The sequence below is a fragment of the Cupressus sempervirens genome, chromosome 7 (assembly GCF_028749045.1).
Source record: "Cupressus sempervirens isolate cs-2001-9-10 chromosome 7, ASM2874904v1, whole genome shotgun sequence".
NCBI classification, from domain to species: Eukaryota; Viridiplantae; Streptophyta; class Pinopsida; order Cupressales; family Cupressaceae; genus Cupressus; species Cupressus sempervirens.
In genome coordinates this window covers 694,827,407-694,844,811 of record NC_143124.1, presented here as the reverse complement: position 1 = coordinate 694,844,811, position 17,405 = coordinate 694,827,407, and the positions used below count along the sequence as shown (strand labels likewise).

Sequence of the window (17,405 nt, the reverse complement as noted above, 5' to 3'; positions counted from 1 at the left end):
ATATCTGTTTTTAACAGTCCAGTCGATAAATTCTGATCTTTTCACATCGTTAAATAAATATTGTGAATAGATATCTTTTCTTTCTGCTTAAGATTACACTCAAAATATAATGTATGTTGGTTACACATTTCAGTTTCGATTTTGAAAGTATATTTACATTGCCTTTCTGCCTTTCTCATAGCTTTATTAATCTCACACTGTTTGCGCCTTTTTATTGTGTAGAGAAAATGTGATCTAAAACATCCACCTGGAGATGAAATTTATCGCAGCGGGACTCTCTCCATGTTCGAGGCATGCATTTGCCCTTGATTCAATTTTAAATTTAAGCTAATTATTTTTTAGATCAGAGGCATGATCCATGCAAATTTATTTGGTTTAAGATCAAGTTTATTCCTGATTCAACATTAGTCAACTGGCCACTTTGAAAGATGTGGACACATTTCTTTTATTAGTTGTAGACACAAAGATCTCGTCATAATTTTCTGGGCCTTCCTTTGGTGATTTTGTATAACTGTTTTTCTTTGCCAGGTTGATGGGAAGAAGAACAAGATATATGGGCAGAACCTTTGCTATTTGGCAAAGTTGTTCTTAGATCACAAAACACTTTATTATGATGTTGACTTGTTTCTATTCTATATTCTTTGTGAATGTGACGATCGAGGATGCCATATGGTTGGGTATTTTTCAAAGGTAAGCGCATGAATCATATGTTCTTTTAAGCTAACCATCGTGCCTTGTTTAATTCTATGGATGTCTTCTATTCCACATAATGAAACTATTTGTTTCGCCAGAGTGAAAGAGTCCAAAGATTCATAAATCCTTTTTTTAATCGAATATGCGGCAACTGGATCTGTTCCACTGAAATACTTTGTTTAGTTTGATTGTGGGGAGCCAAAGGTCCCGAATCTTTGTTTTATTCAAATATGTATCGTCAGTCTCATTAAATTGAAGTATTTTGTAACCAGGAAGCTAATTATATTTATATCACGAGATCTGGGCCTGCTTGTCAGGGATTTTCTCAAAATGGTTTTTTAAAATAATAAATAATTGTGGTGGCATCTTCACACTCAATTTTATGTCATGCTATTTTAGAGTCTGGGTAAACATATCAAAGAATAGTTACTAGATATTTATACTCATCCTCCATCTCCAATGAGCTACCATCAAATAAAAAAGTATGCTGCTTCTTTTTCTTTTCAAAGATAGGATTATGACTTTAGTCAGAGGTATTAACTTGCATCCCTACTTCCTTTCAAAAGAGCTCCAAAATTTCAAACCTTGAGCAGATTTAACAATAAGGTCATCAGCATACCAAAGTAGTCTTACCACATAACCTTGCAAACTTATGCCTTCTCCATTGACCTTGTTTAACCACTCTACTAATTTATTATTGTAAAGGCCAAATTAGGGGTTAAAGACAAGGTCAATTGGAGACGGGGAGATTTGGAGGTCATTGGTACTAGTACTAGTACCGGTATGACAATATTTCAAAAGTAGGGGAAGGGGGTACCTGGAGACGGAATTTTTTTTAATAGTTAAAAACTCGCATTATCACAAATATTTCAAAACTCACATAGTTTAATAGTCAAATATTTCAAAACTCACATCATCGCATTACTGTATCTCATAGTCATACTTGTCCGAATATTGCATATGATCATCATCATATCAGATTGATAATCGTTGAGATTATCATTACATATTCAAATTTTAAATTCAAAAGAGTATAGTTCGATGCTAAATTGCCAATATGAAAACAAAAATGAACAAACTAAGTACAGTAAACAAAAACCAGAAATCTATCTAGTACTAGTATGTTGATGGTACTATCATCTACTCCACAAGGTTGTGATTATCCATCTCAAGGTCTTCAGCTATCATGCTCTACAAAAAATCATTTAAATTGTCATTGGTCTTATTTTTGTATTAAAAAATATTAAATGAGGGCTAAAATAGATAAAATAATTTATATTATATTTTACATTTATTTTTATCTGGAGACTTTGGGGAGACCTCAATTTTTGGATTAGGAGACATGGAGACTTCAGGAGATTTTGTCATGAAGTCTCTAACCTTTTTTGAGGTCTCTGGAGACGTGTTTCCATCTTCGAGATGCGTCTTTGTCTCTGAGAGTGTCTCGGTCTCCGAGACGTGTCTTTTAGAGGGGAGACGGTTCTCATCATAGCCATGGTTAAAGGGCAGCCTTGTTAACACCGATGTTAAATCCAAAGCATTCAAACGTGCCCTCCTTAGATCTGATTTTGGCTCTGACATGTTCATACAACTTATAAACAGAAACCCTCTACTCTTTTGGGACCTCAAACTCTTCCAATTTATGCCACAACTCTAAGTCTCAATGTTTGCTGAATTTTTGGCATCAAATTTGAAATTTGGCGAACTCATAAAAAATAAATAAAAAATGTAAAAATTTGCCCAAAAACTCGTACAGAAAGGGAAGTATTATAGGCTTAGAGTCTTTTTTTAGGGTTTTCAGCTAATTTTTATAATAAATGCATTTTTAATGGACTACATCAATCATCTATGGCTAGGGCTGAAACATTTCTAAGGGTGACATTTTTTGGGCATTTGTCTGAACGTTAGCGGCGGATGAGATTACAGCTATGGAAGTTTGAAGTTGTTTGTCTTCAGATCTATCTGCCAAATACTATTGGGATTTCCTGATGACATACGTGACAATGCAAGACTGAAACTATTGTGATTTTGCTTGTTCATCTATTCGGATTTATTAAATTTTATAATATGACTTTCGTTATGTTTTCTTACATTTTCTTATTTTAATATTTTAACTTTATTTTAATTCATGTTACGATTAGTTGAATTTTTTTTTTTTGATCGATAAACAGCCATAGCCTTGATTTACATTTTATTAATGAATGAAAATTTTACAAATCCTCCTTTCAAACAGGCACTGGTAGGAAAGAACGGGGAAGAAAACCTCTAGTTTTGCCTGAGACAGTCCTATATTATACAATTTGCAAAAGGGCATACCCCAGTTTGATAATTACATATTAATGCTTCAGCGTGGGCATGAAACCCTCATCTTAATTACCATTTAACATAATTACATTCTACAACTTCAACAAATGAACCAAGAAAACTTTGGGAAGGATATGGCATATGTGGTAGAATAGATACGAGCCTCCACCACCATTTATTTGGGTGTGCTTTGTCCTGCATCAATAGACACCAACCAAATAACAAAAAACTAGGAGCAAAACTACTAGCCATGTTAGTAGTAAAGATTCCAAAAAAATGAGGGAATAGATGCAATATATCACAAAACTTAGTCGCATTGAAGGATACCAAGAGATATCAATAGAATAACAACGATGCCATAATAACTAAGAACTGAATTCCTAAGAGGGGTCCAACAACATGTTTCCAGTTTTGATGAGTTATCAGGAGTTCCACTGGAGTAAACAGGGGATAGCACAAACTGAAGGTAAATATAAGCCGAATGAGACCATAACAAACATATAGTTGAATTTCTTTTTCAATTTTAATGTATTAAAATAAATTTTATTATGATATAAATTTGATATATTTTAGTCTTCTAACTATAAAATCGTATACTTGTTTATATATATATATATTTCAAACTTTATATATTTATACAAAAATATTATATTTATTTTTGTAAATTGTAAATATTATTATTTTTATTATGTATTTATTATTTACATTTTAATTTATAAACTGAAAAAGAGTAATAATTTGTATGTTTATTTATTATTATAAATCAATTTATTTATTGTATTATTTTGTTTATTATGGTTGTTTTGTAGGTTCGAATTGAAAAGTTCGTTGCATGAAATTCATAAACATATAATAAGAATTAGTATATATTTATATTTTTTTGAGAATTACATAAGGCGAATTTAACATTGATTTTTTTTGGATTTTTTGACTTGTCGAACTTTATCCGAACTTCATTGTTGTCAAACTCGATCTCGAACTTGAACCTTTTGACTTTGCTACAACTTATCTGATTTTCGCTCTGACTTGAGCTTTACCATTTACCAGCTTCTTTATACCCAGTTTAATGTCTTCAATAGAAAATAGCTCAGCTGAATTATTAATTATAGGGGGGTTAATCTCCCCATTTGGACACTTGTATAAAAGCTTCACATATTCCAACCATTGAGTATCTATGATTGATTACACCTGTTTTCTCTTCGGTTGCAGCTCTGTACAAAAACCCTCAGGATTATGTTTCCCTAAAGGGTTTAACTCTTTCCTTTAAGCAGTCACATAACTCTCATTTTTAAATTTTATCAACTGCTTATATTAATTTGTATTTTCTTTGCTTGATTCCCCCTCTTTAAGAGATCTCTTCGCAGCCTTGCATTCTTTGTCATACCAATTTTGTGCTGGAAAAGTGTTTGAGATGCCCTTCATTGGCCCAAAGATCTCATACACCCCCTTAAGGCACTATGAACTAGGGGAATCAATGTGCTGCTGCTCAATTATTAATTCTCCCCATTGTTGTCCTTGGAATCAGCATTGTTTCTAATCACCTGTATCTGCTGTTCAAGAGCAACACAAAATAGCTCTTGATTCTCATGGTACATAAGAATTTTACCATGTTTATGACCTTTTGTACTAGTGCCTTGGATCTGTCCACTTTGCAGTCTTGCATTTACACCATATTTGATAAAAAGAGGCATATAATCAGAGTTAACTCTGTAGGATAGCGTTCAATCCTGAAATCTAGTAATTTGGTAATGGAAGTTTGAGAGCATATCACATAATCCACCATGCTCTGCCTGTTGTATATTTTACAAGTGATGCCATTTGATCATGGCGAATACTTCATGCCATTGCATATAACCATTCCATGGATACTATAAAAATCTAACCATTCCTTTTACTGAAGTTATCTTCACTCTTCTTTAGCCACACGGGATTACTGTCCTGTAGTGTATTGCTGCCCAACTGAATAGATTGATTACTTGCTGTCCTAGCATTAAAATCCCCTTAAAGAAATATCTTTCTTTAAAGTTGCATACGGATCTCCATTGTCTAGATTTCTCTTCTTATAAGTCTTTGAACTTTTACTTGTGAATAGCAAGGAGCCAGCCAAGTAACCACCTCATCGTCCTTAATTTTTAGCCATATAAACTGTTTATTTGGGTCTTCGTGTTTATGATTCTGTTCCCTATTTCTTTTATTAAGATTGTTATCCCTCCGTTTCCTTAAGCTGTTTCCATCTTGTCATTCCAGATAGAGATTTAATTGTATATTTCAAATTCTGGAACTCTGCACCCTTCATACTTATACATCTCTAAAAATAATGTCTTGCCCTTCGACTATGGCCTCAACCCCGGTTTTTGTTTCCACAGATATCCTCTTTAATTTCAATTACCATGTTTAGATGCTCATGGAGCTCCGAATCTATTTTTGGTGTATTGGTCTATCAACAATTTCTGTTTTACCATTCTTCATCCATGCCCACTTTTCTGCATCTCTCACTGATTTTACTCTCCCATTCTTTCCTCCTCTTTCCTTCTTGTGTAAGTATTAAATCTTCATCCAAGTAGATATGAGTATCTTTAAGCAATCCTCTGCTCTTCAAAATTGCATTCTTGCCCTCTATGCTGCCTAAAGTTACTATCACATGTCTCTCTCTATTTACTATCATACTCTTACTAATCCTTTTTGCTTATGTATAATTCTTGCCCATTTCAGCTTGTCCCTGAGGAAATCTTGTGCTAGAATATTTGTTTTTTCACAATCACCATAATCCGTAAATCCTTTGATAATGATGTTTACTACCTTCTCCTGTTTGTCTACCCTTTTATTTGTTTTTTACTGATTTCCTTTTGCTTTTATGTCAGTTCGTTTACCACTTGGGCCCATGATCAGGCCTCTTTTATGTGCTCCTTCAATTCGTTTTCTCTCAATACCATGTCTGCTAATGCTACTTGAAACTATTCTAGTTGTCCTGGACTGGTTGTTTTCATTGGTTCAAGGCTGTATTTTTTTGTTGCTTTCTTGTAATTCATATCTTGCTTCAGGTTGATTAAGTCTCACTATCATCTCTTAATGTTGTTCTGTAGGCTTAATACCTGCTCTTTTAGCCACTTATTTCTCTCTAAGGTTCCAATTAGTTACCGCGATCTCGTGTAACTTGTCACTTTCTTTCTGTCCTTTTGCTTCCAAAACTTTTAAGTCTTTTTTTAATGTCCATAAGGTCACTTACAACTCTGATGACCAAGAAAAGGGGAGGAAGAGGGGCTATAAGTATCTTTACTGTTTGGAGATCCCCCCTCACCTACCTCTTTGTGTACTGCATTATTTTTGATAGGAATCTTTGTCATATCATCTTTAATTCCTGTTTGAATTGCCTAGTCATCCCTTGCATGGTCCCTTGAAGCAACTATCAAGAAGTTGTTTTTAGTTGCTCTTGGGGGGATCATGATAAGCCTTTTCTTTTTTCCGTAGTTTTTTTCTTCTGAACTTGTCTCCGTTTTAAAATCCCCAAATATTGCTTTTCTTTCATGAAAATGAACTTATTGTTTATGTTGCCTGTTCCCACCCGATGAACTTCTGGTAGTAGGGATTGCCTTTCTGGACTATACCATGATTGTACTCTTGTTGATTGAAGACTGCCTGGTGTCCACTATATCAACCCAAGGTTATCTAGGTGAAGATTTTTACCCAGAACTTGACCTCCATTAGACCCTTGGGCACCTGCCTTAAATTGTGTAGTACCAGATCATGTAGTTTGAGCAGAGTTCTAGAGTATCTTAGAAACCCAAGAATCTCAAAACCCTATTTAAAAAAAAAAAAAATCCCAGTTTGATAGTTTTCAGATTTGATAGGTTTGTTAAAATGTCGGTTTGCTGATTGAAATTTGTAAAGAAATTGGGTTTGTAGTTTTAAAGAGATTTATTTTTAAGGAAAGTCTGAAAACAGAAAAAATTGCAGAAGAGAAGACAGAGGGATGAGGGCAGGGCAGATCTGTTCCTGCCAACCGTTGGACCCACAAATTTTAAATAACTGTTATCACGGTTGTCAACTGACACCTGTCTTAACCTATCTTGTCTCCTGCCTCCAGCTCAAAGCTCACAAAACAAAACCCTTGTTGCAGTTCCTGCTACAGAACGCTGTTCAATCTTCACAACCCTTGTCGCCATTCCCACCACAAAACCTTGTTCCTGCTATAGAACTCTTGTTGCTGTTCCTGAAAACCCTCGGAAGCGCAGTCTCAGACAAGATTTGATCCCTTCCGGAGCCTCTAAGACCTTCAAATTTGAGTTCACAGATTATGTACCACCTTTTCTATAACAAAAAATTCAAAATCTTCAAAACTGGACTTGATCTTGTCATGAAACTTTACCGGCAGACGTATGCATCCAAAATGTGCCCCCAGGGGAGTAATTAAGACAATCCATGCCAAAATGAAAAGCTTACTAAAAATAGTAACCTCGCCCAAAGATAACCCTTATTGAAAAACTAGTCAATGTTTTTGGGTGATGCAAGATTGCTCTTAGACCTTGGATGCTCTTGCATCAGTTACGAGTATATATGGTGCAATATTGTAATATGAAAATAAAGGGGAGATACAGATGAAATGAGATAAAGAAGAGTGCAGAGCAGAGAAGGTCTAGACTTTACAGCTGTAACGTGTGTTCTACTTAACCCCTTCTTAAAAAAGTTTATAATCTAAGTAATACAATGAGTGTATATCTTTCTGTGTAAGATGAGTTTTAACCAAGGTCAAAGTTTCTTGAAGCTAGTATAAATGTACCTCAGTTATGCCAATATAGAAAATTATTCAATAAAATGTTCTTGAAGAAATATTTAAAATGGATGTTCACCAATATTTTTGGTTTTCTAGTGGTGCTTATTTTGACAACTGCTACAGAGTATTGATTGTGTAATTTTCTAGACATCTTACTCGTGGCGTGATCATTATTCCTATCATTATGTTATCTCTTGTATCTTTCAGATTCTAACATTCTCTTTTCTCATTTTCGATTGGTTTTGAGTGATCTTGATTCCTATGTTTGTAGACTGTCTTTCATCTTTCCTGTTCTATTATTATGTTTTCTGCATTTGTGTTTGGTTCAGGATGTCCATTTTCTATTCTCAAGGCTTCACCTTGATTTCTTGTGACCTCTATAGTGCCATTTGTGGTTTACATTATCTGTGCAGGGTTGCCTTCCCTACATGGTTGATCAACTTTTTTAATGCTGTAGGAGGTTCGGACAACATGACTGTTGTGGTGAAAATTTTCTAGTTTTTCACTGAAAATAGGATGAGTATATTTATCTTTCCTGCACCAAGCTTGTTTTTGTTGTCAAGCACCTTTCCCTATTTGAAATATACACAAAATTGCTTATTTGTACATGTGTATTGGGGCCTTGAGAGACAAAATCTTGTAGTCACCTCCTTCAACCTCTTGGGTGATGGGGCACAAAAGAGATTTTTTTTCTTTGCTCATAGATTCTAGATTCTATTGCTAACTGCACCAATTCTTGTGAATTGTTTTTTACTTTGAATTTACATTTCCATGGTTTCATTGGCCTTGTATGTATTTTCAGTTACTATGGCACGTTGCCTTGATTGTGCTGAATTACTTTTCTTTTGTATAATTTCCCTCATTTAAGCAGATATATTCATTAACTATGGTGCACGATAAAAGATGGAAGTGTTAAGTGTTAGCTCCAATACAATCCTATTATTATGATTTGATATGTACTTGATATCTGTGCACAGCACTAAAATATAAACTTAAAGACATAGCATCAATATTTATTCATTTCTAGGAGTATAAAGATGCATTGTCTAGCATATGGCTAGCATATGGCTGGTCATTGATGAAGCACTTGGCATAAAGACATAGCATCAATATTGGATAGCATATGGCTGGTCATTGATGAAGCACTTGGTCCATACACATGCATAGATACAGGGGTCAAGGCAGCAGAGATGTGGTTGGCAAGGTAACAAGCACAGTCAGAAACAGAAACCAGTCATTTGACAAGAGTGAGTCAGTTAGCTGTGTTAGGAATAAGGTGTCTCAACCTTGGATAATTCCTATTCTTATTATTTGTTTTGTAAAATGTATTTCTTGCAAATAATGTTGATGTGTCGGCATCTTGAATTGTGTATAAGGAGATCATCACTAAAACGGTTATGACGGATTCCTATGACATGTAAGAGCTATGTTAGGAAGATTCAATGATAGGTGAAGACATGTGGCAATTGATAAATTTGAGTACTGTACACTCTACCTCAATAGTGGAATTTTTTTTGGGGTTCCTATTTTCTCGGAGAATGGTAAAACCCTAAAACGGTTACCTTTGGGAGTAACCATAAAAGTGAAGCGCATGTTATAAGCGTTTTTAGGGTTGCGAAGAGGTTGTATGCGAAAAAGTGTATTGTTGGTACTGCGAGTTGCTACTGGTGTCTTCTGTTGTCGCTGTTGAACTTGCATTGCAAGTGTATTGTAACCTTGTGTTGAAGATAATACATTGTGTAGGTTCTGGAGGTGTGGGGTTGTTTTACTGAAAGGTTTTTCCCCACCGGCAAATCTTTGTGTTATGTGTTTCTTTCTCTGTCTATTTTCATTATGCTTGCTTGGCTGAAATATTGTTGTTTACATAGTATTGAATTTGTAAGTGTAAAAGATTTTAATAGGATTTGCACCATACTTCTCTTAAGAGATTAGTGTAGGAAGCTGTTTCCGCACCTGAGTTTCCTTACAAGCTGCCCAGTTTATGATTCCTCTGATTGAGAGCTGCCATATCCAGGTTCAGCTTGGGACCCAGAATCATCACTACCTTGCTGGAACGTTGATCTGTCAATGAAATGTTGGGGCCAGGACAGTAGTTTATTTGGTTGAATCTGCCTAGTAAGTCACTGCAAATTGGCAATGATGTGAGCACCACCTAATCTCCCTCCAATGCAGGGATGGGAGGATAAGCAGATTGGACAGCAACAGTTTCTGTTTCACTTGCAGCATAAGAATAGGTAGTGGATTATAGATTGAACAAGAGCCCTATTTCCTTAAAGTTTTATACCTCTATTCTTTAGGACATATTTATTTCCATATTAAGAGAAAAGATGCTTAGGCACAACATTATAGTTTGCTGATGTCATCAGTTGATACCCTGGCATCAACTGTAAATACTTTCCAGCTGCAGTTCCAATTCCTATTATTTATTGCTCATTACTTGCAGTTGCGGAACACATTGGGATTTTCCAAATTGCAAAATAATTTAGTCAAGCTGGCATCTCTTTTACACTTATCTAATATATAGCTTTTATCATTTGAACTTTACGAGTTAGCCAGTGTAGGAAGACAACGTTGGAAAGTCACAAAACTTATGAATATTGGGAACAATGGGAGAGGAGATAATGCAAGTATAATATGTTGTATGTGATGTTATATTTCAAATGAGAATGAATGAAAGCTGAAGAGGTTCTATTTCCTTTGTGTTACTATGGTATTTTTTGTGGTGTTTGCTTGTAAGCTATTCACGTCTTGTTTTTAAAATCTGATAGATAGTTTCTCAGTGAAGTGTGGTTTTATAAGGTCTATACATCTAATATGGATAATGCAGGATTCGGTCCCCTTGATTTTGGAAAGATATTTCACTTGTGCTTGACTATCACCCTCCACTTCACATTTCCAACTATTGGCCATAGAATAAGTATATTGTCACTGTGCTGGTGTGTGTGCATGTTTGCAACCGGAAAGAAGTTATTCTGGGACAACTAATTAGATAAACACAAAGACAGCTTTTCGAAAAGCCTTCACCATGAAAAAGAACTACAAGGAAGCAAGGCTTGTCTTTTAAAAAGCGAAGCATAAATGTATGTCTTTATAAAAGTCTGGTATTTATGAGTTGATCCAAATGCTTAGGATTTTGCAGTAATTGTGATGTGAAGAAATATCTGGTTCTTTTTAAAATGTTTAGCTTGGAATCATGAATAATGAATTACCAAATAAATTGATCACTATATCTTTCTCCTGTCTGCACTGAATGGGAGCCATATCGTCCTGCTGTAAGTGGTAATATTGTGCCCATAATGTTTTCACAAAGGCGTTAATTGTAGCTAAAGTTTTGGAAAATTCTGGATCTTTTTTAATTTTAAAGTCATGCATTTAGTTGCATTTCGGATCCATGCAACAAAATTTTGTTTGGAATGCTAGTTGGCTTTGCTTAATTTTATTTGTCTCTTAATAGTTGGTCATACATGACTATGTACATTTAATTTCAGTTTTTTATTTAAAACTATATTATAAGACTTTTTCTGATTTACATGAATTTGATTTCTTGTCCAACATATGTTTGATGAAATACATATCAGTTTTCTGTTTCCATGTCAAATTTGTTGCTGTGCAGGAGAAACATTCTGATGAAGCATATAATCTGGCCTGCATTCTTACTCTTCCACCATATCAGAGGAAAGGATATGGCAAATTTCTAATAGCATTTTGTAAGTTATTCTCTCTTGGAACTGTAGTATCATATGAAGTTTGAGCTATAATTCTTCTCTGCATGCTTCTATACCATGTCCATTTTGTGCAAATTCTTTCTTAAGAAAAATGCAAGGCTTGTAAAGTATATATTCAACAAAGATTGTTCTGTGAACACCAGATAGACCTGCATTTCAATTTGTTACCTCCCATTCTGTTGAGGTTTATTTTGTTCTTGTAGGGTTTTTTAAAATTTTCAATATAATTTATAAAGTCTAGTTCATAATATAATTTTTATTTGAACTTTCATTTATATTTTCCTTTATTTATATTTTTAAGTATTATATTTTATTTATACATTGTTATATTAAACTAAATCAAATATAATTAATATAGTGATTTCAAATCTATTTAGCAACTTAATACCATTATGATAATTTATTGAATTTATTACTTATATTTAAAAATTAATTTAATTATCTAAGAAAATATAATCTGTTTTTTTTCCTGAATTTTTACTACTGTTGAACTTATTCCATTTTTTGTGGTTGCCGAACTTGATTTCGAATTCAAACCTTGTGACTTAGCTTCCTTCTAAGGGCCAAATTTCCAACCATTTATAGGTCGAATTTCCACTCTTTTGAGGGGAAAATAAAAGAAATTCACGAAAATCGATGCATAGAGGAAAATTCATGAAGATCAATAAAGGTAAATTTATGAGGGATAATTGAAAAGAATTCATGAAGATCCAGATTTTTTTTTCACGAAGATCTAACTAAATAAAGGAAAAATGATTGTCTAAGTAAGGATTGAAATTCAAAGTGCCAGTCAGGTCGGTCAATTTTAGGTAAAGGAAAATGTTTAAAACAAATTGTTTAAAGGCTAATCAGGTCAGTCCTATTAGACCAATGTGTACGATTTTGTGGGAATTGACATAAATAAAGCTCAAACACAATCATTCCAGTCACAGCTCAAAAATGAATCAATAAAATTCAAAGGCAAATGCAAATTATATGGCAGGATGAGGAGTGCACTTCCAGACTTGAGGATGAGATAAAATCATATCCAAGAAGGCTATTTTCAGTAAGGTAAGATTAGAGTTAAAGTCTAATTTAGTGAATCTCCCAAATTAAGAATTCATTCCCAGAAAGAGCGGCGAATTTCTATGAAGCAAATCAGATTTCAAGGACAAAACCAAGGCAGGTCAAATACAGATACAGAGTAATTTCCAGAATGAGACCTAAATGGTGAATTTCTTAAACAAGGGAAATCTGAATAGCAGAGGAAGCAAATTTTAAGAAGGGAAAATATTATTTCACAATGAATACAATCAAGTTTCAATGCATATTATAAGCAGAGATAAAGAGAATCAAGGAGCAGAAGCAAATTCCAGTCTGACTCCAAATCAATGGGCAATTTTATCATGAAAATCAGATCACTAGCATAGAAGCTGTGAGTTTCATTGGGTTGAGATGCCAATTTCAAGCAGATTAGATACAAATTACATGGAGAGTGTGAGTTCTACAAGGGAATCGGGTTTCAAAATAAGCATTGAATGTTAAAGAGAGGGAGCAATGAGATCAAAAGTGAAAGTGGGTGATTCATGAAGAAATCCAGGCCATCTACATGTGAATCTGAGCATAATTTTTCACCAAATCAAGCATCTATTTCCAGATCTGAAAGTTTATTTCCAGATTTTCAGAATTCTTTCCAGCATTTAAAATGTAAACATTGAATTAACATTTTCCTATAAAATTTTTTTTTGCATTTCATTTTATGCACAATCATGACTCGAAGTGTTTTCTTTTCATGTATGATTGCAATAAGGAAAAGAATGAAGCAGGAACAGGACCACAACATGTGAAAAGAAATCAAAAGTCCAAACCAAGCAAGAGAACACGAGTTCAGGACATTCACAAGGAATATAAAGAAGGCAAGACTTCTACTTAGAAAAGGAATTCAAATAAGAAGTTGCACAAGGAAGTAAATTAATCTTCAAATGGCGAAGGCTATCTCTATCTTGGAAAGGAAAGCCAAGATCATCGAGAAAGAAACTCAATCAGCCCAATTGTTTCTTTTAAGTGGCTGTTCAAAATCAAACATGTAGTTGATGGAAGTGTAGAAAAATATAAGCCCAGATTTGTAGTTAGAGTTTTTTCACAAAAGGAAGGCATAGATTATGAAGAGAATTTTGCACCTGTAGCACGCTACGAGTCCAAACTATCATAGCTATTGCAGCAGTTAAGGGCTGGAAGCTTAATCAAATGGATGTGAAAACAACATTCTTAAATGGTACAATTGAAGAGGAAGTATACATTGGACAGCCAAAGAGCTATGTGAATCATGATAGAGACTCACATATATGCAGGCTGAAAAAAGCTTTTTATGGCCTTAAACAAGTCCCTTGTGCTTGGTATAAGAGGATAGAAGATTATCTTTTGAGCTTGGACTTTCTAAAGAATGATGCTGATGCAAATTTATACTTGAAGCTGAAGGTATGTGATAGCAACATGTTGATTTTAGTGTTGTATGTTGATGATATATTTCTCACTAGTAATGATGATCATTTATTTCTCACTGGTAATAATGATCTCATTGTCAAATGTAAGGAGTTAGCTTCTAAATCTGAAATGAAAGATCTTGGTTTTTCGCATTATTTCCTTACACTTGGGGTATGGCAAAAACCAAATGAAATCATATCAAGTCGAGGAAAATATGAAGTTGATATTTTGAAGAGATTTAGCATGTTAGAGCCTAAGTCTATGGTGACTCCTATAGAAGCAAATTTGAAAAGGTTACATGAGGATGCAACTTCTTCAAATATAGTGGATCCTACTATAAACAGGCAATAATTGAGCTCTTTAAATTATTTAGTTAACACGAAGCCTGATATATGTTATGCAATTAATACCTTGAGTCAGTTTCTATGTGAACCAAGGCAAATTCATCTTGTGGCAATGAAACACATATTGAGATGTGTCTGTGGTACATTGGGATATAGCTTAAAATATTCTTCGTGTTTAGAGCTGAACTTGTAAGGTTTCTCTGATTCAGATTGGGTAGGGTGTGTGCTTGACAGGAAGAGTACTTCAAGATGTTGTTTCAACCTAGGTTCTTGGTGCAGCAAGAAACAATCTTGCATTGCTCAGAGTACAGTTGAAGCAAAATATGTTGCAGCTTGTGTGGCTGCAAGAGAAGTTGTGTGGCTTTGGAAATTACGTCTAGGTTTGTTTGGCCACCTTTGGAACCTACAGTGATTATGTGTGATAACCAAAGTTGTGCGAACCTTTTAGTTAATCCAGTTTTTCATGATAGAACCAAACATGGGGAAATTAAATGTCATCACTTGAGAGATATGGTTCATGGAAAGCAGTTGAGCTCAAGTACATTTCTATAGCGGATTAGACTGCAGACATTTTCACTAAGCCACTTTGTGATGTTTTGTTACATTTGAGATAAGCTTGGTATTGTGGAGAACGATGCTCTTGTTGAAAGAGAGTCTCAGCCTCAATGACTCTTTGCATATGACTAATGAGTTCCAAAATAGAGAGGACGAAGAAAGTTCATGAAGATGAAGCAATTTGAGAATTTGAGCCATCACAATCAATCAAAGGCTTGAAATGTTAAGTATCAAGAGACATTTCTTCATTCTAATTAAATGGTGAAATTTACAAGACATGCATGTTAAGGTGTCACCTATTCATCCTCAACCAATCAAAAGATTCCAAGTCAACATGTTCGAGTTCATCCAATCAAATTCATCCACAAGTGGACATGCGGAAGGCATTCGATGTATTATGATAATGAAATTTCTTATTGGTTCATCCTTGCTATGTATTTCAAAGTAATTTAATTTTCTCATTAAATGGCAGTTAATATTTGTAAGTGGTTGTTGTAAGATCCCTAATTTGGGATTCTTCAAAGTATATTGGCTATTAATTTGAATTGGTCTCGACCCTTCATTGTAATTGAGAGATCTATATAAAGGCTTGGCCCTCTCATTTGTAAGGTACCAGAGCATCAAAAAGTTAGCCAATAGTTAGAGTAGAGAAGGTGGAGACAAAATGTTAAGTATCAAGAGACATTTCTTCATTCTGATTAAATGGTGAAATTTACAAGACATGCATGTTAAGGTTCCAAGTCAACACGTTCGAGTTCATGCAATCAAATTCATCCACAAGTGGACATGCTGAAGGCATTTGATGTATTATGATAATGAAATTTCTTATTGGTTCATCCTTAAAAGGCTATGTATTTCGAAGTAATTTAATTTTCTCATTAAATGGCAGTTAATATTTGTGAGTGGTTGTTGTAAGATCCCTAATTTGGGATTCTTCGAAGTATATTGGCTATTAGTTTAAATCGATCTCAACCCTTCATTGTAATTGAGAGATCTAAATAAAGGCTTGGCCCCTCTCATTTGTAAGGTACCAGAGCATCAAAAAGTTAGCCAATAGTTAGAGTAAAGAAGGTGGAGACAAAATAGCTTGCAAGAAGATGTTTGTAATAAAGACATGATTTCCATTGAAGATATGGTGAATATGGTGAATTTTTGTGTTTTTACAACATTTTACATGGTTTTTATTTCTCTAAGTTTAACTAATGTTCATTAATCGAGATAGAAAAAGGTGAAGATGAATGATGAATTCCATGTCCATAAGCTTCACTGTTTTTTTTTTGGTTGCAAGCCACAATGAATGTCGGTCTAGATTGCTTAAATACTAACTTTGTTTGTTGATGCTTATTTGAATTGCACTAGTATTAGTAATTTGAATAAATGTTGGCAGTGTGGAAATTCTTGGTTACCTTTGGAGATTGCATCATCTTTGTGTAATTGTTTCATTTAGTAAAGCAAAGCTTGGTCATGGAATCTACTCATCCAAGCATTGTCCATTGATATCATTGTCCTTAGGCATAGAGCAGATTTCCTATCCCTTTATCCTTTTTGTAGGGTCCTCTAATTCTATATTCTCCCTTGGAATTTCTGAAGGTGGATCCGGATCAGCCATATCTATATCTTGAGGGTGCTCAAAATCTTCTCTATCAGATTACATGTTAAACTCTTTTGATTTCTTGTAAGCTAAATCTTCATCAAAAGAAACATCCTTGCTGATTTCAATTTGCTTTTGACCTGGGATATAGATTAAGTATGCTTTTGAAGATTCATTATAACCAACAAAGATGCCTTTCTTTCCTATCGGTTCTAACTTTTCTCTTTTGTCTTTTGGAACATGAATGTTAACAAGGTATCCAAAATTCTGAAATAACTAATATCTTGTTTGATACCTGTAAAAGCTTCTTCTGGAGTCATGTTGTCTAGAACTTGATGTGCACTATTATTCTGAATTTAAGCTGCTGTCTTGCAAATCTCAACCCATAAAAATCTTTGAAGGCTTTGATCATGGATCACAGTCTTCACTGCCTCAACAATTGTTCTGTTCTTTCTTTCAGCTACACTGTTTTGTTGAGGATCATAAGGATCACAAAACTCCTTAATCCCAACTTTAACACAAAAGTTATGAAAAATACCAGAAACATATTCTCCCTCATTATCAAACTATAGAAGCTTAATCTTCTTGTTAGATAAATTTTCAAAAAGTGCCTTGAATTCTTTAAAATGGGGCAACATTTCATCAAATTCTTTTAGACTCAAGAAAGTAAATCCAACATTTACGAGAAAAGTCATCAACGAAGGTAACATAATGCCAAAAGCCATTAAGGGAAGCAACTGACATAGGACCACATAAATCAGAATGAATTAACTCTAGGATTTCCTTTGCTCTACTTTCACTATTATGAAAAGTACTTCCAATGTTCTTACCTTGAACACATCCCTTGCAGGCACCTTCATGGGTTTGGTTCAGCTTTAGAAGACCAACTACAATCTTCTCCATAGAAGTCAAAAGTTCTAAAATTTAGATGTCCAAATCTTTTGTTGCATAGCTCACTT

General features: G+C 34.3%; 1 protein-coding gene across 1 annotated transcript in view; it reads left to right on the top strand.

Annotated features, from left to right (window-relative positions):
- LOC149549116 (histone acetyltransferase of the MYST family 1-like) overlaps positions 1-17,405 on the top strand; it is a 107,669-nt gene that overhangs the window by 71,484 nt on the left and 18,780 nt on the right. Inside the window, exons 5-7 of the mRNA XM_089792557.1 lie at positions 223-291; positions 529-690; positions 11,382-11,475. Of these exons, the coding sequence (XP_089648683.1) occupies positions 223-291; positions 529-690; positions 11,382-11,475 (325 nt within the window). The remainder of the gene's footprint in view (positions 1-222; positions 292-528; positions 691-11,381; positions 11,476-17,405) is intronic.